The sequence below is a fragment of the Anopheles bellator genome, chromosome 1, assembly GCF_943735745.2.
Source record: "Anopheles bellator chromosome 1, idAnoBellAS_SP24_06.2, whole genome shotgun sequence".
NCBI classification, from domain to species: domain Eukaryota; kingdom Metazoa; phylum Arthropoda; class Insecta; order Diptera; family Culicidae; genus Anopheles; species Anopheles bellator.
Genome location: NC_071285.1, coordinates 54,035,225 through 54,059,945, shown reverse-complemented (window position 1 = coordinate 54,059,945; position 24,721 = coordinate 54,035,225). Strand labels below are relative to the sequence as shown.

Below are 24,721 nucleotides of genomic sequence, written 5' to 3'. Positions count from 1 at the left end.
CCGTTCGATGTTTGCGCATCCAGCGCATGTGTCACTCTTATCGTTGGTGAAAATGCGCCGTTAATGTGGTGATAAGATACGGTGCGATAATTTCACCTTCACCGATTAGTTCCGGCATCACTGGGGTGTCTATCACTTGGCCATTCGGCACTGCGCAAGCTCGTCTACGGCTCCATTCTTTGCAAGTTCCTCCAATAACCTGTGCCGTGTTCGATTCTAATCTTTTCTTTTCTATTTCCTTTCTTTGTAGATAACATATTCACGAAGACACGCGCCTCCGGAGATGATCTGCAATCGTGGCGCATGATCCTCGCACTGGAGATTGGGCTTTATGAGAGACGCCCGTGCTAGTGAACCATGGAGGACACGTGCCAGGAACCGACGCTGGAGCCAACCACGGCCAGCGAGGAGTCGGACGAGCAGCAGTCGCAAGAGCAGCAGCAGGAGCCGGCACCACGAATCACTGCGGCTCAGGATGTGAACTCGTCGAAAGCTTCCTTCGAAAGTTCGTTCACCGTGACCGATTGCAACTGTTCGTCGTTGATCGTCGAGACGGACCATCCTGAGCAGCAGCTCGTGATCGAGGATCTCATCGAACCGCAGCTGAACGAGTGCGAAGAGAAGTTCAAATCGCTGTCCATCGGCCCCGAGGATGTGGTGGCCGGCGTGACGGTAATCGGCAATGGAGGCGGTGGTGATGGGAGCGATAGTGGCGTCGAATTTGGAGCCGGATCCGGGTCCCTCACCGAGACGGGTGTGCTGCAGCGGGCCCTCAGCAATAACAGTGCCGGATACGCGAGCAGCTGCTGCGGATTGGATGGCGGTGTCGGTGGAGGGAGCGTCGACGGTAGTGGTGTCGGTGGCGGTGGCGGAGGCATGAGTTTGTCGTGCAACTCGAGCATGATAAGCTACAGCTCGGATATCTACGATAAGACTGGTGCCACGGTCCTGTGCGGTGGGCGGCTCAGCGCGGATTACTGCGCCAGCGAGGGCGGCAGCGAGAGTTCCTCGGTGACGGGCGGCCCCGTCAGCTCGTCGCTCCGGAAGCCGGGTGGCTGCGGGCTGAAGAAGAAGGTGGCCCTAAAGGAGCCCCCCTCGAGCCGGTCGCCACGCAAGTCGACGGAGAGTGTATCGTCGAGCAGCGGGAGGAGTAGTTCGCGGTCGCGGGGCTCTTCACTCGGGCGATCCGTTTCGCTTAACCTCAAATCGACGCCACCGGCATCGGCCGTGGCCGCGAGTGCCGCCGCCCGGGAGCGGGCTCGTTCGCGGGATAAATCGCTTGGTGGAGTCGGGGCAGGAAGTGTGGCCAGTCTGGGCCGCATCACCCAGACCCCGACCAAACCGATGCCACCGCCACGGCGCCCACTGAAGCCGGACACACTGCCCACGGGCGCCCGGGACTCGCCTTCGGCCACTGGGCAGCGGGCCGTTTCCGTTTCCCGCACGCCGTCCATCACGCGGGGACGTACGCCGCTGGGCACACCGACGGATGATGGCCGGTGGCCATCGGTAGGCGGTAAGGGTGGGGCGGCTGGCGGAAACACGACACCACGTTCCACTCGGGCCGGTTCGGCCGCACCGGAAGCGGCGGGGCTCTCGATCAAAACACGTGTCGGAACGTTGGCCTTGGGTGACGGGAAACCTTTACCCCCCGGCGGCGGCGGTGGTTGTGGTCCAATGAGCTTACCCAGCGGTGTCGCCAGCTACGCCACGCTCCCCCGACGGCGCAAGGAACGCTCGGCCGAAGATCTGAAAGCGGCCAGCGGAGGTTCCAGCTCGCGCAGTAATTCCGTGACGCGCGAACAAGCTTCGAGTCGCATGTCGGTGTCACTGTTCAAGAAGGCTCCTTCGGTCGGTGCGGGGTCTGCGGGAAGTAGAGGCGATGCGTCCCCGCCGGTCAAAATGGCATCGTCGCATCCGCGCCTCTCGTCGGTGGCGTCATCGTCCGGCAAGAAGATGATGCAGATCCATAAAACGAGAATCTACCATGAAACCGGCGTGCAGACTGCGATCACGGGACAGGATGTGGTGGACGCGTTCGGAGGCAATGCACGCAACGTGCGTATCGACGCGGTCGAGACGGTTTGTGCGCACACGCAATCGGACATCCGGGACCGCGAGATGGAGCGGCTGGAGGAGAAGCTGCGCAAGATGAGCGCCGAGTGCGCGGCGCTGATGACAAAACTGTCGGACAAATCACAAACGGTGACGGCCCTCGAACAGAAGCTGCTGGTGGAGCGCGAGGAAAAGCTGACGGCCCAGAAGGAGCTGCAGACCAACACGGACCGCGTTCTGGGCATGCTGGAGTCGATGCAGGCCATCCCGCACAGCGCGGACACGGGCGATTGCGATAGTCTGCTGATGCTGGAGTCGCAACTCCAACTGTCCGGCAGCGTGCTGGAGAAGAAGCAGGAAGAGATCGCCCGGTTGCAGTCGATTTGCCGGGCGCTCCAGATGGACATGGGCCGCTCGCTCAAGAACCAGGAGGAACTGTTGCGCCAAAAGACCGAACTCGAGGAGGAGTCGTGCGAGATGCAGGACTTTTTGCAGATGGAGAAGCAGTCCTGTATGGACGCGCTGAAGGAGGCGGAACAGGAGATCGTCCAGCTGCGGGCCAATTTGCAGCAGAAGGAGAGTAGCGTCGAGCGGCAGCAGGAAGAGTGCCGCCATCTAGTCCGCATAGCCGAGCAGCGAAGGTACGAGGACGACGGCATGGCGTCATCCGGGGCATCCGTTTTCTCATCCCCTATCTCCCGTCTTTCTGTTGCAGGCAAGAGTATCTGGGCATGCAGGCCAAGTACAATGCGCTCGAGAGCCGCTCGAAGGACATTCTGCTCCAACAAGGAGCGGCCGTTTCTGGTGCGTCCGTTGCCCTGTCTGGGTTGGGCTCGCGGCTTGACAACCTCGTCGAGCAGCTGATCGCCTCGTACAACATCTCCGAGCAGGATCTCGAGGTAGGTGATCGTGGCGGGTGATCGATGGGCATCGCCTAGCAGCTTAGCGTCCGAATAGGTGGTAGTGAGCTAGCTCTAGCAGTAGCCTTCCAGTAGAACCGGCTAGATCATCGAAAGAGTCATTAACATGGAAAAACAGTAGTGCCCTCGCCCCATCAGCAACCCCAAAACAAAACTAACACACTCTTTCTCTCTCTCTCTCTCTTCTCTCTCCACCCATGTATTGTTGCCCTTTCTTTTAACACCCTGGCCGTTGCTCGTTGCTCGCTGTATACTGCGCCGTTTTGGTTGTAAAACGCTCTGTGTTTACATTAAATGATGCACCCGTTTCCGCTGGGCCGCGTGGGTCGCGGGGTCTCTCTCTCTCTCTCTGTGTATGGAAACATGCTCGTACTGTTTGTGTCGTTTTTGGGCATGCAAATGTCCCTCTCTCTGTGTGTTGTGTAAACGAACCGGGTGTTTGTTGCACATTGCGCCCCCGTTCTCGTCGGCTGCGGCTGGGCCTTCGCAGCGGTTGCGTGTCATACGGTAAGTGGAACCCAAGGAAAAAGCCAACTTTCCGAGTGCGTGCTTGCGTGTGAGTGTCTGGGTAGGTTTGCGAGAAGGTCCATGACCAGCCTGCTTCTCATGTTCCTTCTAACGTACCATTTGTCCCCGTGCTCCAACGAAGCCCTATTCACGTAGAACTCTCCTCCTTTCCGTAATCGTCCTTTTGGTGGTGGAGTATTTAATGTAGAATCATTTGGCGTTTCATTCCTAGCTTGATGCCAAACCTCCCGGTGATAGGTCATTTACCCGATGTTCGATCAGTGGTCGGTGGTCAACGGCTCCGTCTATTAGAAAACTGTTGCTGCATGCCAGGCCCAGGCCGTAATGTCCTCCCAGCCCGTAATGAATCTCTTGGCAGCATGTCAACCTTCCCCACTGTCTCTCTCTGGGGGAAATTAATTACAAAGCATACTGTCCAAGCCACCGGCTACATGGCAGACCGTTTGTTTTATAAAGGCCATGATCTGGTTGGAATTGAAATCTCTACTCCAGAGTCCGGAATAGCTGGTTCCAGCTGGGCAGTTATTGTAGATGCCGTAGCTGCTACCAACGCCTGGTCAGTGCTTTTGTATTACTACGAGGTCCCTTGCTCTTCTGAGAGTGTCCTTTTCCGAAGCGTAGGGCAGTCCTCGTCATCCTCCGTCATCGTTGTTGACCTCAGCATCTCTTTTCCCAGATTTCTCACCAGCTTCAATTTTCAGTGTACGGGTAATTAGCCGTGACTCAAACCCTTGAAATGGCGAAGTGAACTGTGTCGCCATCTAGTTGTCAATATTTCGTAAATAACTCACAGCCTTTCCGGTAGCTTAACGGTTGACGAGTGCGAATTTGCTTCTTCTTTTGGCTTTTTACGGTAGATGCTTGTTAATTTAACACAAAATGTTTAACAGTTGCTTCGGTTCCGTTTTTTCCATTGCAGGACGTGATCTACCATAACGAAGCGTACACCAACAGTGCCAGCAGCGGGGATGGTAGTCCGGAGTACGAACAAACGGCTGAAAAGTATGCGGACAAGAACCACCCACCACACCAGCAGCAAGACCAACCGCAACATGCGCTTCAACAATCCCAGACCGGTGCGAAGGGCGATCCGAAGCAAAGTGGAGACGGTAGTGACGTCCCGCTATCACCGCAGCGTGGTCAATCGTTCATTGCGGCCGTCATAAGCGCGATCAAGAATGCGACCAGCAAGACGCCACACGTTAAGACGAATCCGGCTCCCAATCCGGGTGGTCCCGCAAACCGGGAGTGTAAAGAAAACAATGGCCATGGTAAGTGTGGGTGGTACAGGTCGCTTGTGGATATTTCGACTTGAACCTCCACTTCCTTATATTTTCCTAGAATCCGACTGCACTGAGATGCTTGACTCGGAAACGGAACCGTGCCTGATGATGGACAACGTGCTGGAGGATGTCGCCATGCCGGATTCACATTCCCACAACATGGTGTCATCGTCGACGCGCATCTCGCAGATCGAGATGCCATCGTCGTTGGAAAGTGGTGTCGGAGCGACCACCGCTCTGATGGCGCACGACGAATCGTTCGACAATCTGTCGCAGGCGATCGCTAATCGTCAGCAGATCGAGCTACAGTCGAACATGATTGCCAGTGGACGTCCGGCACGGTTCCACCACTCGACCAGCAGTGATCAACCACCGCGAAGCAGCGCGGCGACGACCGGTTCGGCGGCGGCTGCTTCGGCGGTCGTTGTTGTAACAACGGCCCCGGATCATACTACGGCCAGTCATTCTTCCTCGCTGGACGATGAGGAAAACAGTTGCTGCGCGGAGGCCTCGATGGCGGAAATGCCTTCGATCTGCGAGTACTGTAACGCCCAGTCGCTGGTCGATCAGGTGATTGATGTCGATAATCTGATCACCAAACTGCTGAAGGTCCTACGAATCGTACAGATGGATAACGATCACTGCATCCAGGAGCTGATCAATCACAAGTATGGCCCCAACTGTGTTATCGGAACGGCATGATTAATTTTAAATTGCATTATCTTTCAGGAACAAACTAGCGATCACGAACGAAGAGATTCAGGATCGCGTGAAAGAGTACGAGGAGCTCAACTATAAGTTGCAAGATGATCTGAAGGACGCTTATCATCAGCTGCAAGTGCGTGGAAGTGAAGTGAACAGCGGAAAAGTGGAACTGATGAAACACCGACAGGAAATCGATGTACGAGAACTTAGCGCACTGTTGGCACCTTTATCAATTGAATTCATAATATGCCTTTTTTCAAATTTTCAGAAACTAAACGAAGACATTTGTCAACTAAGCACACTGTGCAGCGACAGTAAGCAGCAGCAGTCGAAGATTGTGATTGATCGCGACGAGATCATCAAGGCATTTAAGCTGTGCCAAGAAGACGGAGCCGTTCCCGAAGTGGAACTACCACAGGTCATCCTACAAGCATGCAATGAGGTATTACTTATTTTGGATTGTCCGTTATTCGGTGGTTTGTTGCAAATGATCGGTTTTTCCTTAGATTCCCAACTTGAAAGCAAAGTTATACGAAAAGGAGCAACAGTTGGCCGCAATGGCTGGTAATGCGGCGACTGGAGCAAACTTTGTGATGACCGCCAGCTGGCACCAAGCATTAAGCGAAGCCAAGCGTCAATATGATGCCATCGACCGAGCGCTGGAGGTGGGTTTTACTAGCTTCACCAACCCGCGCAGTGTTATTTAAATGGGTTCCATCATTTTCACAGACTCTGGACAGTGTCAAGTCGATAGTGCAGCAAACTCCGGCCTTAATGGAACTACAGCGTGATCTGGAAGAGACTAACTTTGCGTCCGCATCCAGCTTCCCGCTGGTCACCGCTGCCCAGCTTAGCCAGTTGCAAGCCGGTAGCAATGGGAATGTGGCCAGTTTGAATGGAAACGGTGGCATCGTCGATCTGAATGCCAACGAAACGACAATTGGTGAGGACGGGATGCCCGCACCGGCTAGTGGACCGTCGGCAGTAGCGGGACTGCAGCTCAATCAGGGGGCCGACCCGAGCTGCTACATCGATTCGACTGCTTAGGGACCGAGCGATTGCTCGAGCGATAGGACAAACTATTTATTATTTTCACGCATCACATGTCAACAGTCTTGTTTCACCGTTTTTAAAGTTTCGTTCAATTCCTTCCTGTTCCATCATGTATTGTATGTTGTTAAGCATTTACAAGCACGTGCCCTAAGGAAGTACTGTAAAGTAAATTTGCAATCATTCTCAATAGCCTTTTTGTTACAGCATTTCGACTTTCTTTTCCTTCAATAGTGTTGCGTCTTCCTCTAGGAAGCATAACAAAAGACGTTCGTCGGAAGATTTAAAAGCAAATGTTACGGAGCATTCAACTATGGGGCCCTCCCGAAAGGCTCGCCACCATGTCATTGATAGATCTTAGCCGTAGGTTTCGATTGTGATTTGCTGTTCATGATATTATATAGAAACGTATAGAGCAAAACAGAAACTAGCCCATGTGTAGATCATACCGGATTGACCTGTTAGGGGGACAAACAGTGTTATTGCAGACAAATAATAGTATTGATAATTTATTTCCTGAAGCATTTTGAAAGAGATACGCCAAATCGGTAGGTTGATCTACTTCATCTAACGATCCTCTTTATTTCCTTTGCAAAGAAAATAAATAGCATGAAACCTTTGCGTCAATCAAGTACCACTCGCCTACTACGGGAGAAGACGACTTTCCATTGCTCCCTACTTTGGTAGTTCCATGCCGTACGTTTTAGCAATATAGTTACTCGCAGTAGGCATCGCATTAATAAGACTTGTTTCCATAAGTTAGATAGTGAAGAATAACTAAATCTTTAGTGATCATGGACAGCAATTAAAGCGGAGAACTGAAAAGAAACAAAAACCGTCTGATTCTTCGGAAATAAGTCTGGCAATACCGATTGCACTTGTTTGTGTCACTACATTCACTGTTCAAACGCCCGTTTATATATATTTTTTCTGTTTATCGAAGCCACTCAGTTGCTTTACTCAGTTTCGTACACACGTCACGTTACTTCCTCTGGCACTTTTATAGTCTTTTCTCGGTCTAGGAGAAAATGTATCTATATATGTTACGCTGCTAAGAGTGTATTTTGTAAATTCTCCCCAGCTGGTAGTAGTCCAATTGGTCATCAAATGAAACAAAAAACCAGCTTCCCGGAACATTGCACTATGTAATTATTTTTCTTTCGAACGATGATCGTCGTTCACTTTTCTTACCATTCGATTGAGTTATGCTCTTCGTACACTTGTATCTCAACCTGTTATTTGTTTGCTTGTTTCTTTTCGTTTTTTTTAATTTCTGTGTTGTTCTTTGGACGACTGTGCCTGCAGCGTTAGAGACTAAACACATTCTCCACCGTTCCGGGAAGACACGCATTTTCAGGTTTGGAAAACGATTCACGTCCAATACGTTTAGATTCGCTATCACTCATTTAATCCTCAGTTAACTGCTCAGGCTTTCACACAGTTTGCACGTTTCATCAAACTCTACAGAAAACTTGGAGCAACCAATAGCAACAGTAATTCTTGCGAGTACCGTTTATTGTAAAGCGTTTGAATGGTTGAATGTAGTGCGCAAAATGAAGAGATTAGAACTGAGTTTGGCGCAAATATTCTCTTCCAAAGCAGACGCAAGTGGGTAGTGATATGGATTGGTAGGATTCAGCTGATGTTCAATTATTTTTGACAACCGGAATTGTCACGAGTATCGTAACCGTGCTCCGGAAACTCCAGCCACAGCAGTTTTAGTCGCTACCACGTTCGTTTGCTAGCTAAACCTAATTCCACGTATGCCCTTTGTCACCGCCATCGGAGACGCTAACAAATGATTCGAATTTAAAAGTAAAAAATTAAAAACACACACGCGAAGATGAGCGTAAACGCCAATTTATTGACATACAAACGCCTTGTGGGACTGATCGGTTCCGTGCATGTCCTTTTTACTGATACTCATAATATCCGTGTTAGAAGCTAAGGAGAGCGAACGCAGCAAGAAGGCAACACGTAAATTGCTTACAAACACCATGCCATGAAGCGGCCGGAGCGCCGCGTGGCGCGAAGAGGCGAATCCCCAATTCCTGTCGGTGGCATTTCGCTTGTCAGCTTTCGATGAGAGACCCGTGATGGTGGCCTTCGAACGTGATGGAACGTTGAGCGTGTAGTGTGTAAAAAGGAAACTCAGAATACAATACACAGAAACAATTGACCGGCGATGCGCAAATGGCCATTCAATTTTAAAATTGTTAAAACTTATTACAAACTATGACTACACTCTATGAAGCCAATTTAAGAATAAAAGTAAAACACGAAATTGAGCTCTATTTGATCTCGTCGATCCTACTTTCCGAAGTTCTTGCATACCTTCAACTGCCAGCGTGCTGTGGAATCTGATCCTGGAAGAACTCTCCATCGTCATTGTGGTCGGTGCCGTAGCCGTGCAGAAACTCGATTTCATGCAGCACGATGAACACCATAAAGGTGGCATAGGACTTCATCAGGCACATTGCCAAACTAGCCCGTGCCCAGAATCGGGTGAACAGGAGCGTCAGAAGCAGCCCAAAGGAGATAACGAAGATGTGCACAGCACAGGTTGGCCCGGATGTTCCGTCGCGCACGTGGATCGTCATCGAGCCGGTTCTGATCATCTGCACACTGAACACAACGCAGAGGCCGATGAGAATATCTGCCAAAGGGAAAGAAACCTTGCTTCAATAATCGGGTACCGGAACTGACCCCCGACGGATGCAAAGACTCACTGAAAAGAGGGCTCCCGTAACACGCGGCAAAAGCTAGTCGTTCGTAGCCTCGGCGGGCTAGGGTGATGTACGTTACCAGATCGATCCAACAGTGGCCCCAGGACAGGATCGTGATGGCGAACGTTGGCGGCGAAATGTCCGCGATGATGGATAGTGTTTCCAGAATGGCCACCAGTTCTCTGGTGAGCAGTAGCACCAAATAGGACGTTCCGAAAACCGTGAATAGTGCGACGTAGGCAAAGAAGACAGGCCTCTGATCGTTCGTGGTGAGGATGCAGATCGCGACGCTACCGGCAAGTGTAGTTAGAAGGCTTCCGAGACATAGAAAACCCATCTCGTTCGGTGTCAGTGACTCCGCTGTAAAAATAGGCATACTAAGTCTGAGATTCATTGGATCCGTTGTTTTAAGCGCCTCACCGAGTAAGGTGTAGAACAGAAACGGCGGAAGCACGTTAAGGCTGACGGTGAAGAGGTACTTGTTCCAACCGCCTAGAGGAAGTAGATGGTGCACTCTTGGCAGGATCAGCAAAGCCAGCAATTCGACGGGCGCCATGCAGATTGTGTACAAGCGTCCGTACCAGTTGGCCGTTCGATAGGCGTCACGATAGTGATACCACTGTTGCCACAAACCGAATCGTTCCTCACTGCTCGTCTGAGGTTCTGCGATTTCCAACACATTTCCGTCGCCATCCCGAAGAAGTATCAGGCTCCTCGCTCCGTCACCACGCTTATTCAGCGCGGAAGCGATCGCGCTCAGAGCCACCAGAAAAATAACGTAAACTATCAGCAGAATGGTGGTTTTAAAGAGGCCGACATATTCCACATACATGAAGGCTTCCACTAACACTGCCACCAGCATCACCGCGATAATGTTGGGAACTATTACTTCCGGGTGGACGAAAAACTTTCTTCCCATGAAGATGACGGTCGACGCGAGAAACGCTATTTGATACACGGCCGAGCCGAGGTACTGATTGTATATCCGTTCCGTATCGGCAATTTGATGATGTTTCACCTGGGACAGCACATGCGGCAGACCGTTGCCGTACGTGAGCAGCGTAACGCCGGCCATGTATTCGGTTAGTCTGAACGACTTGGAAGCATACAGAATGGCGTCAACGTATCGGCGGGTGCAAAGGTAATGGATTATGGATGCGAGAACAACCACCACCATTAGCTAGAATGGAAAATGGTTAGGACCTTCCGAAATGGATCCCCTTCACGGGTTCTTACCAATCCTACAATGGCGGCAGAAAATAGGGCCACGTTTGAACTGTCGACGGCACAGTACATAAAATGCATGTAATCGATGTAGTGCACTGATTCGCGACATTCTTCCGTTTCACGCACAAACAAACACCGTTCGTCGGCGAGCACCGAGTGCACGTTGGCGCACGGTTGAGTCCGTAGCGAAACGATAAAGTTCCGGTGCGCTTCGTAGTGTGGTGTATCGTTAAAGGTTGACATCGTTTATACCGATTGCGACCTTTGCCAACCACAAGCCAACTACGATATCCCCTCGGTTCATATGAAATTTGATTCGTAGCCTCTAGCGCGATACTTACCGTTAGGCTGTGAGTAGGCTTCGCGTCCTGGAGTGGGATATTTGTCAAAATGATGGCAAATGGATCCTCTGTGCTAAGATTCGCGCGTCACGCAACGTACGTGAATTTTCCTCGACCGGTAAGCCTCGAACCTGTGTTGGCCGTAAGTTACCACTATCTTAATGGTTGCCTGTAATCTCTCCTCCGGCAGGATGACTGTGCCTATCTGCATAAACTCGATGTCACCGAGCAGTGCGCCTTCGTCGAAAGTGCAGAAGCATGCGCTGAAAGTCGTTTTTATTTCAACTACATCCGATTTCTGTACTGCACAATCGGATCGGACCACTACTTCCTGTTTGCGCTGGGCTTCATCTTCCTGATGCTCGTGTGTGTCTACTACTTCGTGATCCTGGGCACGACCGCCGATCAGTTGTAAGTTTACGGTGCTCACTGTTGGCGATGGCCACCTCTCAAAGCTCTTTTTGATCGTTTCCGTTGTAATCCTTTCGGTGGCAGCTTTTGTCCAACGCTAGCAACGATTGCGAAGAGCCTCAACATCAGTGAGTCACTGGCCGGTGTAACGATACTGGCGTTTGGCAATGGATCACCCGATTTGTTCACCGCCGTCGCTAATCCTGATGCCGACACGGAGCTGATGTTTTCTGAACTTTTCGGATCGGCCGCCTTTGTGATTGGCGTGATCGGTGGCACGGTGCTGCTCATACAACCCTTTGACTTTGCTCCGTTGGCCATCTCCAGAGACTTGGCCTTCTTCATCGGGAGTGTACTGTGGATTACGTACAAGGCCAACGACGAACGGTTTACGTTACTGGATAGTGGCGTCTTGATTGGAATTTACGTCGTGTTTCTCGTGCTCGTCGTTTGGGAGTTCATCGTGGCTAAACGCGAAGTACAGGGTGCGCGATCGAGAAATATGATCTCAAGGCAATAGATAACAATCAAATAGGAACTGCTTCACTATCTGTCTCGTTTTTTGTCCAGTTTCAGTGCAAGGTGGTGCCCCAGAGCTCCACGGTTCGTTTCGGAACATTCGTGAAAAGGCTGAAATCATCATCCGATGCCGGGATCCACCGCCAGCAGCTGGTGTTAGGGAAGAACTTCCACGACCAGTGGCCGCGGAACAGGACATATTACCGAACGAAGGGCTGTGGAGCGATGCCTGGAAACACTTGAACCCAATCGATATGAACGATTGGTGGGAGGCCGGATGGTTCATGCGATCGTTCGCCATCGCCAAAGTACCGTTCGTCCTGATACTGCTGCTTACCATTCCGATTGTCGATGTGACCGTGGAACGGGACGGTTGGTGCAAACTATTGAACGCATTCCACTGCCTCTCGTTGCCACTGCTGATGGTGTGGATTAATGGCTGTAAGTAGCTTGTGTAGCCTGTTCGAAAATATCTTCTCCACGAACGATTTCCCGCAGTTGCTCTCGTCACGGTGGTCAAAGTACCGCTCTTATGTTGGGTCGCCGCCCCGTCGCTTACGTTAATGGCCATCGTGTTCTGTACGTCCCGAACCGATCGTTGCCCGAAGTACCACAAACTGTTTACACTTCTCAGCTTCCTGGGTTGCATCCAGATCATCTACATTGTGGCGCAGGAGGTTGTCAGTCTGCTAGAGACCCTGGGCATTGTGCTGCAGCTCTCCAAGTCCGTGCTGGGTCTTTCGCTGCTCGCCTGGGGCAACAGTGTTGGCGATCTGTTCTCGAACGTGACCCTGGCACGCCAAGGATATGGCAAGATGGCGTTTGCCGCTTGTTTCGGTGGTCCGTTATTGAGTAAGATAAGACCACACGGGGAATTGAAGCGTGTCTGCTATACGGATGTTTTCCTTTTTTCCAGATCTTTGCCTGGGGTTGGGTTTGACGCTGATAGCTAAAGCCTTACGTGATCCTAACCTAGTGGCTCAGGTGAGGGTTCGAAAAAATACCAAACTGAACACAGCGTCCTAAATGTGTACTCAACCGTCCCGTAGGTCCGCAAAGGTGTGATGGGCGAGAACTGTGAGGCGTACCTGTTCCAAATCCTGGCCACCACCTGGCTGGGTTTACTGTTCACCCGCTTCGAAGGCCGCCGAAGCATCGGCCTGTCGATGATAGTTACGTACGCAGTGTTTTTGATATTTTCTTTCCTCGGCGAGTTTGAACTTATACACCCCTACGGAACGGACCATCATCCGGACCCGTTTGCGGAAGGATCCAACGCTGCTGGCAGGTAAACGATCGATCGTAGCTTTATTACAAATTATTAATACAGTACAGAAAAATAACGTCAGTACAACGAATACCGCTCAGTTAACGTTTTTGAAAAATGGGCTCACAATTGGCCCGCCGAAAGCAGAAAGAAAAAGAGGTGGGTAAATAAAACGAGTCGCGCTTCTCTCTGTGTTTAAATATATTTTTCAACCCAGCATCCGGCAGTGAGTGCCAAATACTGATAAAATTTCCTTCGAAAAAGCACACCCGGCGACCCGGTGGAGTATGTGTCGAATTGAAAGAAACTTCAACAAGCCGAACACAGTAGACTATGCTTCTTTCCACGACATCACGGCAGTCCCGTAAAGCGTTTCGCTACGCGCTAACACGAGCGTTGACTATTTTATACAAAAACTGGATCTTATAAAGGGATAAATGTATCCAAAAGTGGTTTCAAAAAATACAGTTCCGCTTGCAGCGCCAGCGATGATAACGACTAGAGGATGGCATCTCCAAGGAGCTCTCGAATTCGAACTAATTGAATGCATCTTGTGTGTCTGCGTGTGGATGTGTGCGTTTATGAGCGACATCTAGGATGCGTTGGATTGAGTGGACATTGTGGGACGGTTGATGATCTCGGAGTTTAATAAATACGGGATAAGAAATGGACGTCGGGGGATGGGTCCGTGGTGTACGGCAGAATGGCGGCCTCGAGGACGCTGAGCTTCCGAGAAACGATAATCCTTAACCAGTCATCATCTCCATGAATTCTGCAATAAAAGAAATAAAAAAATCGTTTTGAGAAGGCCACAGAAGCGAGCAGAATTTAATTAGATTTTAATGGCACTCCCCGTGAGGTTAGGATTCAGTGTTTAAGGGGAGGGGGGCTCAAAGAATCCAGCATGCATTTCCACGCGCGACAGACACCCGTGTCACGACTGATGGACGGGAAGAAACGCAGACGAGGTTGAAAGACGAGTCAGAAAAATTATATCAACAGCTGCGTGTCCCAAACTTTGGACGTCTTGCGATGCAGAAGCGCGTCATAAGGTTGGCCGCCATCGCGCTCTGCAACGCATGCAGTGCTTGGTTTATGGTTTATGTTTCCCAAACGCCCACAGTCAAGCGGGTGGCCATGAAGCCGAAGAAAGATGTCGTGTTCGCGTTGCCGTTTCGTTTTATGCATCCATTTTGTAATACTTTGTGTGGTTCTGTGTTGAAAGACAGAGAGTTACGAAATGCATCGGTGCGCCGTGTTTTCGTGTTTGTGTTTCGTACACAGACCCAGTGCGCTGCTGGAGTTAGTCCTGGATGAGGGATGCTGTTGAGCGGTGCGACAGACAGCAGCGGCCCGATTCACCACTGACCGTGGGGATTAAATTTAGATTTTTTGCCAAAACACCAAAACGTGTTCAGGTCTCGTTGCTAGACTATTCTGCTTCGTGGTTTCGTTGTTTTCCTGTGCCAAGCACACGGCAATCGTTAGCCGATCCGGCGTGATCGACGTTTAGTGCCCTCCTCGGGTGGTGTTGGAAATTGGCTGAGACATCACATGTCCATCTGGCGGGCCATGCTCGACTCTGTCTCAGGTTTTTATGATTCGCACATCAATTTGGCAACGCACGCACGCAGTGATGGACATGAAAACCCGTTTTCTTTGATTGGCCGGGTTCGTCCGTCCCGGGCTGGGGCGAACCGTCCTCCTTTGGGCCGGGCCAGCGATGATTTATGGCACGATCGAAGGTATGATCGTAATTTTGCGTCTAATTTATACTCGAATGAAGTGGGTAACGGTAGACTACCGTGCGAGATGTGGATTTTGGAAGCTACTTTTATGAGCTACTTTTTTCAGTATAGCCTTTTTTAAGTAGAAACACGTGCCACTCTTTTAAACTTGCGTCTGATTATGGGACGTGTTCAAAAACATTCAACAAAATACGGAACAAACTGCTTAAGAACTTCGTCGACTCGAATCACAAACTGTATAAAAGTCACTTCAACTTAGGGCTTAACAACAAAAGGCGCAGGATCAGTTCTCGGAGACTCACCGTCAAAGTCCACCGTGCCGGAGCCGTCGGAGTCGATCTCCTCGATCATCATGTCCAGATCGTCGTTCGTCAGCTGGTCGTCGAGCTCGCGCAGAATCTCCCGTAGGCAGGACGTCGGAATGAAACCATTGCCCTCCTTATCGTACAGACGGAACGCTTCGCGGAGCTCCTTCTGCAGCGCTTCCTCGTCCTCCTCAACGATGAACTTCGCGGCAAGGGTGACGAACTCGGCGAACTCGATCTGGCCGGACTCTGGGAGATGGGTTGGGGTGGGAAAAAGAAACCGACACGAACATCAACATCAACGGCCTGGGCCTGGGCCTGGGTGGGTGGTGCTGCGATGCTTACTGTCCTCGTCGACCTCCTCGATCATCTCCTCGAGGATCTTGCTGTTGAAGGGCTGACCCATCAGCCGCAGAATTTCCGCCACCGTGTCGGACGAGATGCTGCCCGTCTTCTCGCGATCGAAACTGCTGAACGCCTTCTGGAGGACTGCGAAGGAAGATAGGGACCAGAGTGACCGTCAACGCATCGTTTGAACTCTCTCCTCGCTCTCCCACACGCCCCTCTGCTGATGTGTGTTTAGGAAGGGAATAAAAATGTCACTCGCGTGCCCTTAATGGACTGCTGAAAGCGGTGGCCGTAATTCGTTCAGCGTGCCAATAATGGATTCCGCCCAATTAGCGATGTCAATCGAGCGGTCAGCCGCCTTCTAATGTTCGCCAATTTAAAAAAAAAACTCCAATCCAACGCTTACGTTGCCCACCTCGTTTCCCTCCAGCGGAGCGTTTCTGACGATCGCGTTCGACCTCCGTGAGGTTTAATCGCATTTGGCAGAGCTCCAGGCAGGCAGCGGGCTGCAGATCGAAGTGATTTGCTCGCCCAGCCACATAATTTGTACGATTTCGAAACACCGGCGAAAGTGAAAATGGGAAACATAGTTTGCGTACCGCGCGGATAATTAACTGCAAATTCGATCGAACGATTTTGCTTGCACCATTAACGGGCTCGATGGCCATTTCCGGCACACGGGCTGTGATGTTGATTCAACTTTCATGCTGGCGAAATGGTTTCTCATCAATATGGAAAACTCATTATCTTCTGAATAATCGTAACCATTTCCATTATTGGTCCTGGTCCGTGACCATGCACGAGCAGTTCCAAATTAGGTTCACTCTCGCGTAATAATTTAAATTTCCATTTTCTCACCCATTTTATCTTCATCCTCCCCCCCAAAAAGCAGTGGGTGGCAGCGAAAGATGCTGTTTTATGGTGCTTTGCTCCCAGGCTAAAAATTGCCACACGACGCAGGCCGAAAAGAGAATAAAAAATGACCATCACTTATTTTTGGATCAGTTACAAACGTTGGAACACGCACCAGCGCCCTGTCGTGTGTCTTCCTTCTTCCACCCGGGATGCAACATAAAACCCCTTCAGTTCGATCGTCTGCCCTCCGGGCGGCACAAGTCTGTTTTGGGTGCCCACAGTTTGGATTTCAACATTTACTCATAACAAACCCCGAGGTTTAACGATTTTTGCGTTCCGAAAGCGCGAAACCGCCGGATCCCGGTCGGAGCGAGAGACGAGTTATTCCTCTCTCTCTCTTTCCTAATTTTTTCTTCCTCTTTCGTCCACCGTTGACGTCGATCGCCAAACGTAAACAGCGGGCTTCGCGTAAACAAACGGCGAAACGCGGCCAAACGAAGGTAATCGTGCGTGAGACGCAGCGCAGGATGCAGAAAAAAATCGACGTTCGGTAGGCCAAACAGAACTGGGCTGGGTGAACCGAAATAGTTTTCTTATTTACACTGGAGTGTCGGAAGCAGGAAGATCACTTGCCGAGCGCTGATCGTTGCCGGGCGCTGACTGATGGCTGTCAAACTGTGGGGTGCGATCCTCGCAAATGGTCGCGTGGACGACGCCATCAACCGGGTTGCGGGAGTCAAAACAAAACCTCTGACTCAGCCGTCAGATGGCATCGAGGCGGCAGTTGTGGCAACTTGTTGCCATCGTGCGTCTCCGATGCCGTAACAATCGCCATTGAAACCACGCGCCCGAAAACGAACATAAAAAGTGTGCGATCGTAAATCCGAGTTCACGCGATCGGCGCGAAAGATCGGCCTTACACCGGCGTGCCTGCTTCGGTCGGTCGGTGTCGGATGACAACATTTTGTTTTTCTACGTCCCCAAAACCGGAGACAGGCAATTAGTCATGCGGTTTGCGGCCGCACCAAGCGAACGTTGGTTGCCGTTGGCCGCATCGTGGGACGTTTTGCGAAAAACAGGGAAAATCTTGAGAAGGTCTTCTCGCATGTCGCGTGGCGAATGCGTGGGACACCCGTACGCCATCTTTCTTTGCTTCCTGTCAACAGATGGTCGGCGTTGGCGTTCGAGGGACCGAAAGGAAAGCACCGCGTGGTAAGTTAAAAACAAAACCTCCGATAGAAGAACCAACGTCATAACGGGTTCGATGATTTGTCGGGCCATTTTTTTCCGTTGACCACTTTCCGAGGGCCACTTTCCGGTGGGATATGTATTAATCTTGGTTCCTCAGGGTCCTGCAGGGCCTGTGTGAAACGAGCCGACGGGTGTCTCGTTGGGGAACGCCACCATACTTACTCGCAATCTGCTCTGGGGTGAGATCATCCTGGAAAGAAAAATGGTGACCGACAGAAAGAAAAAAAAAGGACCGTTAACAAACTGCCCGGGAGATTGGTTTCACTTTTTAGTTTTGGTAAATGGACATTATTTCGGTGACATGTTGCTGGCGTGTCGTAAAATTGGGCGGATCGTTTCGGAACAACGACAACACGGTACCAGGCGGCTCCATCGGTCGATCTGAATCGAAACATTTCGGGCGCTTTACGCTTGACCTGATTTTCGTGTGTCTCTTGTGGAAATTTTCACAGCAGAGCATGTAGTCAATGGACTACAAGCGCTTGAAAAGGCGGTCGAACATCGGACTAGGTTGCACGAGCCGGTCCGGCCAATGGAGACGCCTGGTTTATTTTTGGTCCAATGATTTCTGTTTTTCAGAGATAAATATTTATTCCAGCTACAAGGCAGCGAAAGGATTGTCAATACGTTTTTTTGCCCAAGTCCAACTTTTCACTTCACTTTTTTCTATCATTTGAAACTTTTATTTACATTTTCGGGAACAAGATATTTATGAGCTTTTTTTCTTTAAACGCATCATAATAGGGATCATTCATCTATTAGGGATCATTAACAATTGTTTTTAACAACCCCGCCCGTAAAAACGAACTGTTACAGATAGCACCAGGGATAATTGACATTAACAATTGTCTCTGGTGCAGGCCAAGACCGCACAGCGGTTGTAGTGCCAAAGAAGAAGAAGAAGAAGAACAATTGTAATTTCTAGTTTTTTTAGCGAAAAGCTAATAAAAAAGCTGATAAAGAAATTTAAAGCTGAAAAGATGATTGGCGTTCTGTGCAGATCTTCAGTCATCACCAAATGATCAAAAAGGCCTAAACACCAAAACTCCGATTGAGCAAACCGACATTGGTTCACCAAAATTAACGATCAGAAATGGCACAACTTCGTTATAACTACACCGCTTTTCTCACTACCTACCATGGTGTGGTAGTTTGTTAGCTGATTTCGGAACTACGGAACGATCTTCACTTCGGTCTTGGCTCGGCACGACTCTTGGACTTGCTGCCAACTGAAACTCCGCGATCCAGATGCGTTCGACGCGACGGTACACTATCGACTGATCGTCCCTGCGTCCGGGCCTTTCTGTTCCAGACCGTTTGGCCGCTTTTCCGGCGTAAGTTCTTATGCTTCCAACCAACGATCGCCTATCTTTCTGGAGCGCTCACTCTCACGGTCTCTTTTTCTCTCTATTCTCCAATCTCTATGCGTTCTTAGCGTGTGGTTGTAACGAATCGGCTTTGGAGCCGGCTATTTGAAATCGTGGGAAATTTACGCTTCCGTTGCGAGGGAGACGATTCCCCAAATGAACTATCGCTGGCCGCTCGGCAAGCGGCTGGTTTTTATTGAAACGACCGCGAAGGAGTAGAGCGCGGCCATCCGACGCTCTCGTTCTCTCGCCTTCACACACATCGAAAGAATCTGCGGGTCCCCAGTGTCCGTGACTGGCTTCGTCCGCGGGTCTACGAGCAGCTACAATTCCCATCTCGAAAGCAGCAGGATTATAGTGCAATGAAAACAGATTGAGGAAAAAAAGCCGAATGACCTCGGGCGAGGGAGACAGAACGCCCAAGAGATAGCGAGGAAAATTGGGACAAACATTCGGGCCCAGGGCGGTGCCGGATTCTGGATGAAGCCGGCCGAAGACGGTCGGTCGGCATTGTGTGCGTGTCAAGCGTGTCTTCGGCGCAAGACGTTGCGTGGCAGTTCGAAGACTCGGCCGTTATAGCTGTTTGCTGGGCCGATTAAGCGCGCGCGTTTCGTCGCCACTTGAACGACGGCAAGGCGTTTATGGAATCGCGGAGTGTCTCGACAATCGAATCGGTGTTGGTTGTAGTCAAACAGACAAAAAAAAAGATGGTCGCGACAAAGAGATCCTCGCTGCACTCTGCACCATTCTGTGGCCGCGCCTGCAGCGCGATCTTCGTCCTTTTGCGCGCGAGGCGACAGATCAGTGCGTTGCAGTGTTGTTGGTTGTCTTTTTCAGCTCCCCCGTGTTTTGGTGAAGGCCTGCATAAGCGTTGAGGTTGAGTCGGGCAGAAGAACACAACAACGCCAATTGTAAACACAGTTAACAGAAATGATTGCCGTCCGGGGGGTTGGGCGTCGGAAGATTGATGTTCTTCGATCGTGCAGTGTGTCGCAGTTCGGTTTTCCTTCATTTTCTCTTTGCCCTACAGACTTTTCCGAACAAAATTGTGAAGGTGGAAGAGACTACTGGCAGACGGAAAATTAGAGAGAAAAAAACCCCGAAATCTTCAAGGTTAGTGGTTCGCAAATGATGCGCCGCCCAAACAAGGAACCCGATCTCGGGGGGCCAGTCTCGCCGATTTGTTTTAGAACAAATCGGAGCAGTAAGTCGGATTGTGTTTGTGGCACTTTGTATTATTTTCTGTTTTGTCTTGTTTTGCGGTAGATTCGAGAAAATTGGGTCGGAAACATAACATCGTTCGTTGAAATGTGCATTCAGTTGGAACCGCCCAATTGTTGATCGATTTTTTTCAAATTGAAAATAACACAAGAAACTTGTCAAACAAACGATTCCGTTTCGAGTGTTTCTCTTTGCTTGCAATTCAAATAAAAAAATGTCAAAATATTTGGGCTCGGGGTAATTTGGGTAAACTGAACCAATTGGCACGATAAACGGTAGATGAATGTCCCTGTCCGTCATGCAATGGAAATCTCGTTTCCGACCACTTTATTGGTGAGTTTCCTTTGAAACGCATGAGTAAGGCGTGCTTACGTCGAAAACCACGTAATGTTTGTAATGGACGGCCGGAATGGTTCTGTTTTTGCAAACTATTTTAAAAGGCAGCACGATATTTCTGAAACTGGTCCAAGCCGTAAAACTTCCATAAACCTTCCGGCGCATAAGCCGGTATTAGAAAGCAGCATTCGGCAATGGGTCGGGGCATCGTTTGCGTACGTACGTTCTTATAGGGACACGCTCGCCAGTCGGATTTACGAGACCGACATGCAGTGCAGCGCGTTGGTGGCGAATGTTTTTACGGCGCCACGTCAACCGAAAACCAAAAGAAAGACAGGAACGCAATTATTACATTTTCTCGAACATTCTTCCCTACATGCGCCACTAAACTTCGCCGTTTGCGCCGTGAGTGTAGTGTCAGCATTAATTTTGTTTACTCGTCACCGAAACAGCTTATTACCGGCTTTTGTTGATCAACACACGATCCCACTCGCATGAAGCTGTGAATCGACTACAAAACCTGGTTCACGATCGCTTTACGAACATCAAAACAGCAAACGGCTGTAGAGGCCGATTCGGTACCTTGAAGGCACGTCCACCACTATCAGTGTTATCTTCCCGGTGACGGTGTTTCTATTGTTTTTCTCACTGCGAAATGCGTCGAAAGTCGAGCCCTCGGAGTGATTAATTGTAATGCACTGTGGTGCGTCTTAAACCCGGGGAAACGACAATATCGCACGCGCGCTCGTAATATGCTACGAAAAGTGCCGTCTGCTCTGAGTCGGTGGCGAAGCTGTCCACTGACACTGGCAGCCGAAGGACGCCTGGTACGGACGCGGTTGAAAGCAATTTATTTTGAATTTACGAAAAGCTGAATGAAGCGTATTTTTACTACACAGCCACATAGTACGGTGCAGTGAGAGGTGGTTTATTCCGTCTGACAGACCGTGGTTTGTTTGTCGGTTTTATTGGATTGAATTTCCTTGTTTTTCACTTTTTATTTCCCGTTGCAACTGTCCGCTCGTTTGGGACGAGGACAAGGCTAACGAACCTGGCCCAACTACGGAAAATAATGCACGGAAATAGTTTTTAGTACACATTTTAGTACACACCGAAAACAATTTGATATCTATAAATAAAATCCATTGATGTTTGTTGTGGATCTTCAACGAACGTGTTCCGTGAAAAAGGACTCTTTTAGAGTAATTCACGGAGAGTACCTGATTTTGAAGCGGACGCGTGCGTTTGTCGGCCATTCTCGCCAATTCTCGGGAAACGGCGCTCCAGATTGACAGGTGACAGTTGCGCAAAGCGGAGAGCAGTAGCTGCCGAGTAACGACCTCAACTCATCGCCTACTTCAAGCGTGCTCGCAAGATTTTCAAGGTTTCGCCTGCCACGGCCCGTGAACGGTGCCGAAGTGCTGCAGTTGATTGACTTAATTACTTGGGCCTGTACTCGCTCTCCTCAGGTTTGTCCCCTCCGTAGGGTAGGTGGTGACAAATTGGAAAAGAGAGACATTCAAATTTAAGTAATCCACCAGCCAGGGTTGGTGAAAATCCTCCGAAACTGACGCGATCGTTTTTCGTACGTCTGGCGCCCCGGCCAGGATTAGAAGCGGCGTGATATACGTAGAGTAAAGGACTCATATTTCTCACCGGTTTGACTTGGAGGTGAAAGTGGTTGACTTAAAAATAGATTTGCTCTTCGCGAAGCAAAGAATGGACTGCATTGCAACGCCGCGTGGTGCATTAATTACACTGCCAAGAGCGTAATCCAAGCAGAAATGGCACCTCATCTGGGTGATGATCAAAAGAACCTCCAGTAGGTGGCCGTCAAGAAGGGCCTTTGTGCCGAGATTTACAACAGGTATGTGGGCCACAACTGGCTACAGATTAATGAGGTAAAAGTGTTCAGACCGCAGCGTAAGTCTAACGTCTGTCTCTCTCCAATCCATTCATAATTACGGGGGAATAAACTGGAAATACTCTGTCTTTCCCACTGTCCTATTTGCCATTCCACGGGCGATCAGCACAATACAATGTCCGGGGCGCAATCTTAACGACTTAACAGGTGGCAGAGGCATACCAGGTCACGCACCGACCAGGCGCCCCCCTTGCATTCCCATTACAGTATTTATCGTAATTTCTACGGTGCGCCCATGTGGCCATGTGCAGACCTGGCCCACCGATTCACTCACGCGGGACACAAATAGTGCCGTCCACGTTGGTCCAGCCAAGAATGCCGACCGCTAAGGTATCTCTACCCCAGCGACTGGCTAGCAAGCAATTGTAAAATCTCAATTCCACGCCAGGAGCTTACGGAAAGAGCTATAAGATTCTGAAGCAAAATAAAAAATCGGTTCAGCCGCAAACCCGAACTTAAAACATCCAACCCGTTTATTTACTTTGTGTACATTACGGTTAATCATAATATTTATCGGTTATTCAATTCGGCATGACTGCTCCTGCGGGGGCATCGGTCTCCAGTGGAGCGACGCTACCCGACGACCTGTTCTCGATCAGTCCCCTGAGAGCGCAATGTGCTGCCAACCTGTTGTCTGGGCCGGGCGGTCCGTTTGGCGTACGCCAACGGATTCCGTACCGATGGTGTCAAAACACAGACCGGAGGCCGCTAGGGATTTTCTGCCGCGATCTTTTCGCCACACCGGCCCACAATTAAACATTGTAATCTATGGCTCGAACTGGGCCGCCGTTGGGTTTTAGTGTTAGAACCCCCTTCGCCACCGGATTAGCGCCGGGCGGCGGGGTCAGGAAGCCAGTCGGGATCAGGTCGCATGTCGTGTGGGACGTTAAACAGCGCACGCATCGCCACATTGTTGTTCGGCGTAAATCAACACGCAGTGACCGCGGTGACCACGCCCGAGACGGGGTGGTTCCTCCTCGACGGGTGGCCTTACTCCTCGCGGACATTGTGTGAGAGAAATATTGTTGGCGTTCTGTTTTCGGGAAGTTTCCATCGCCGTTTTGGCTACGGTCGATTCCGCTAATGGCGTATTTGTCAGGCGTCTGTCGCCAAGAAACGGTGGCGCGAAGAATTGGATTTGTCCAGATTATGAATACCCTTTTTTGTGAGACTTACCGGCCACGACTGACGTACTGACAGGTGCTTAGTGGCAGAGGGGGATTATAAAATCAAAGCTTACCGATAATTATTAAGCTAAACATTTAAGAGTATACTCCGTTTGAATGTTTTGATTATTGCCAAAATATCAAAACACCACTAAGAGGCTGCGAAAACTTACATTTGTTGGTAGCTTTGCCAACACATCTAATGATGCCATCAAATAATGTAAAGAAAACTGGGCAGTAACCTTTAGAGTTATTGAACCAATTTTCGTGCCCATTGAAAGCTACGAAGTGGAGAAACATGAAGATTGCAGGGTGAGACCGTATCTGTTACTCATTCTTGTCACTTTCCATTCCCATTTATCCATTTCTCAGAACGTATGGGACACATAAATCATAAGCGGTTGCAAGAGGAGACTATTTTTACTTACCAGTTCGGTGTTCGTGTCGGCGGAAAATGATCGAGCTGATCGCGGAAAGATGATGCCTTTATTCCCCCTGACCGCTCCGTGCGCGTGAGATGCTCGACACACTTTTTTACGAGTAGCTCCTCTGGCCCGGGACATTGCCCTGACGGCAGTATCCACTTCCTTTTCCTTTTGCGACTGACCCCCGGACACGGTCTCGACATGACACATTCTTCGTCATCGTTGGCAGCGGGAGACTTACTGACGCTCGGCTCCCCCGGTCGGTTGGTGTCACCTGCAGTCTCTGGGTTTTCAGCTCTCTGATCTTGTCCCACTATTTCTGAACCGCCCGGGGCCAATTTGTCATACGCACGATTGAATGCTGCCCCGTGGAGCTAATCTTTAGTGTTTTATTCGATGGAAACGTGAAGAAGATATATTGAAAATTTCGTAGAGGAAAAGTACATGCTTTCGCCATCTTTCGATGCAAAAAGTTGGCAAACATTGGAAATTTTCCAGTCTTTATTTCGGAAGCTCGCTAATAAATCAACCATAAAGACGGTTAAGGCCGAGACAAGATTAATCGCGGCACGCGGTATGAATTCGATGGCCGGCAGCAGCAATTTCGGTTGTGAGCTATTCCAAATAAAAAATTGTGAAGATTGTAAAAAATTGATGTTTTCATCCATTCATGTTGCTCTGTAGTGCAATGCGAAAAGGGAATAAAGTTGTTTCATATTCCCTTGACAGCTTAAACGATCCTC

At 50.0% G+C, this 24,721-nt stretch overlaps 4 protein-coding genes across 5 annotated transcripts; 2 read left to right on the top strand and 2 right to left on the bottom strand.

The window, feature by feature from the left end:
• The first annotated feature begins 357 nt into the window (after positions 1-357).
• LOC131215879 (uncharacterized) lies at positions 358-6,993 on the top strand. The gene is made up of 9 exons (XM_058210276.1): positions 358-2,696; positions 2,771-2,954; positions 4,423-4,774; positions 4,845-5,454; positions 5,516-5,687; positions 5,760-5,933; positions 5,998-6,156; positions 6,221-6,434; positions 6,480-6,993. The coding sequence occupies exons 1-9, from the start codon at positions 358-360 to the stop codon at positions 6,536-6,538; spliced, it is 4,263 nt and encodes a 1,420-aa protein (XP_058066259.1). The 3' UTR covers positions 6,539-6,993.
• A 1,884-nt stretch (positions 6,994-8,877) lies between these two features.
• LOC131215878 (mitochondrial sodium/calcium exchanger protein-like) lies at positions 8,878-10,737 on the bottom strand. Its single transcript, XM_058210275.1, has 4 exons — positions 10,504-10,737; positions 9,688-10,447; positions 9,271-9,627; positions 8,878-9,197 (listed from the first exon to the last, which is right to left on the bottom strand). Exons 1-4 carry the CDS (start codon positions 10,735-10,737, stop codon positions 8,878-8,880), a joined length of 1,671 nt encoding a protein of 556 aa, XP_058066258.1.
• A 61-nt stretch (positions 10,738-10,798) lies between these two features.
• On the top strand, positions 10,799-13,057 carry LOC131215877 (putative sodium/calcium exchanger 7). Its single transcript, XM_058210274.1, has 8 exons — positions 10,799-10,812; positions 10,869-10,953; positions 11,026-11,246; positions 11,331-11,724; positions 11,843-12,206; positions 12,264-12,617; positions 12,682-12,749; positions 12,815-13,057. Exons 1-8 carry the CDS (start codon positions 10,799-10,801, stop codon positions 13,055-13,057), a joined length of 1,743 nt encoding a protein of 580 aa, XP_058066257.1.
• Positions 13,055-23,765, bottom strand: LOC131205244 (troponin C-like). 2 transcript variants are annotated; one of them, XM_058197262.1, is made up of 5 exons: positions 23,751-23,765; positions 17,702-17,729; positions 15,431-15,574; positions 15,083-15,334; positions 13,055-13,804 (listed from the first exon to the last, which is right to left on the bottom strand). In XM_058197262.1, the coding sequence occupies exons 1-5, from the start codon at positions 23,763-23,765 to the stop codon at positions 13,779-13,781; spliced, it is 465 nt and encodes a 154-aa protein (XP_058053245.1). In that variant the 3' UTR covers positions 13,055-13,778. The 2 variants fall into 2 exon arrangements, with proteins under 2 accessions (XP_058053245.1, XP_058053243.1); XM_058197260.1 differs by lacking the exon at positions 23,751-23,765 and adding an exon at positions 18,678-18,937.
• Positions 23,766-24,721: the final 956 nt, after the last annotated feature.

Excerpts from the sequence above, each read along its gene's own strand:
- LOC131215879 (XM_058210276.1), top strand. The coding sequence starts at position 358 with ATGGAGGACACGTGCCAGGAACCGACGCTGGAGCCAACCACGGCCAGC. Across the intron at positions 2,697-2,770 it reads CGCATAGCCGAGCAGCGAAG|GCAAGAGTATCTGGGCATGC; the intron begins GTACGAGGACGA and ends TTTCTGTTGCAG. Across the intron at positions 5,934-5,997 it reads TCCTACAAGCATGCAATGAG|ATTCCCAACTTGAAAGCAAA; the intron begins GTATTACTTATT and ends GTTTTTCCTTAG.
- LOC131215878 (XM_058210275.1), bottom strand. The coding sequence starts at position 10,737 with ATGTCAACCTTTAACGATACACCACACTACGAAGCGCACCGGAACTTT. Across the intron at positions 10,448-10,503 it reads CTGCCGCCATTGTAGGATTG|CTAATGGTGGTGGTTGTTCT; the intron begins GTAAGAACCCGT and ends TTTCCATTCTAG. Across the intron at positions 9,198-9,270 it reads TTACGGGAGCCCTCTTTTCA|ATATTCTCATCGGCCTCTGC; the intron begins GTGAGTCTTTGC and ends TCCCTTTGGCAG.
- LOC131215877 (XM_058210274.1), top strand. Across the intron at positions 11,725-11,842 it reads TCATCGTGGCTAAACGCGAA|CTCCACGGTTCGTTTCGGAA; the intron begins GTACAGGGTGCG and ends GGTGCCCCAGAG. Across the intron at positions 12,207-12,263 it reads GATGGTGTGGATTAATGGCT|TTGCTCTCGTCACGGTGGTC; the intron begins GTAAGTAGCTTG and ends GATTTCCCGCAG.
- LOC131205244 (XM_058197262.1), bottom strand. Across the intron at positions 15,335-15,430 it reads CGAGGAGGTCGACGAGGACA|AGTCCGGCCAGATCGAGTTC; the intron begins GTAAGCATCGCA and ends CCCATCTCCCAG. Across the intron at positions 13,805-15,082 it reads CGGCACGGTGGACTTTGACG|AATTCATGGAGATGATGACT; the intron begins GTGAGTCTCCGA and ends CTTTTATTGCAG.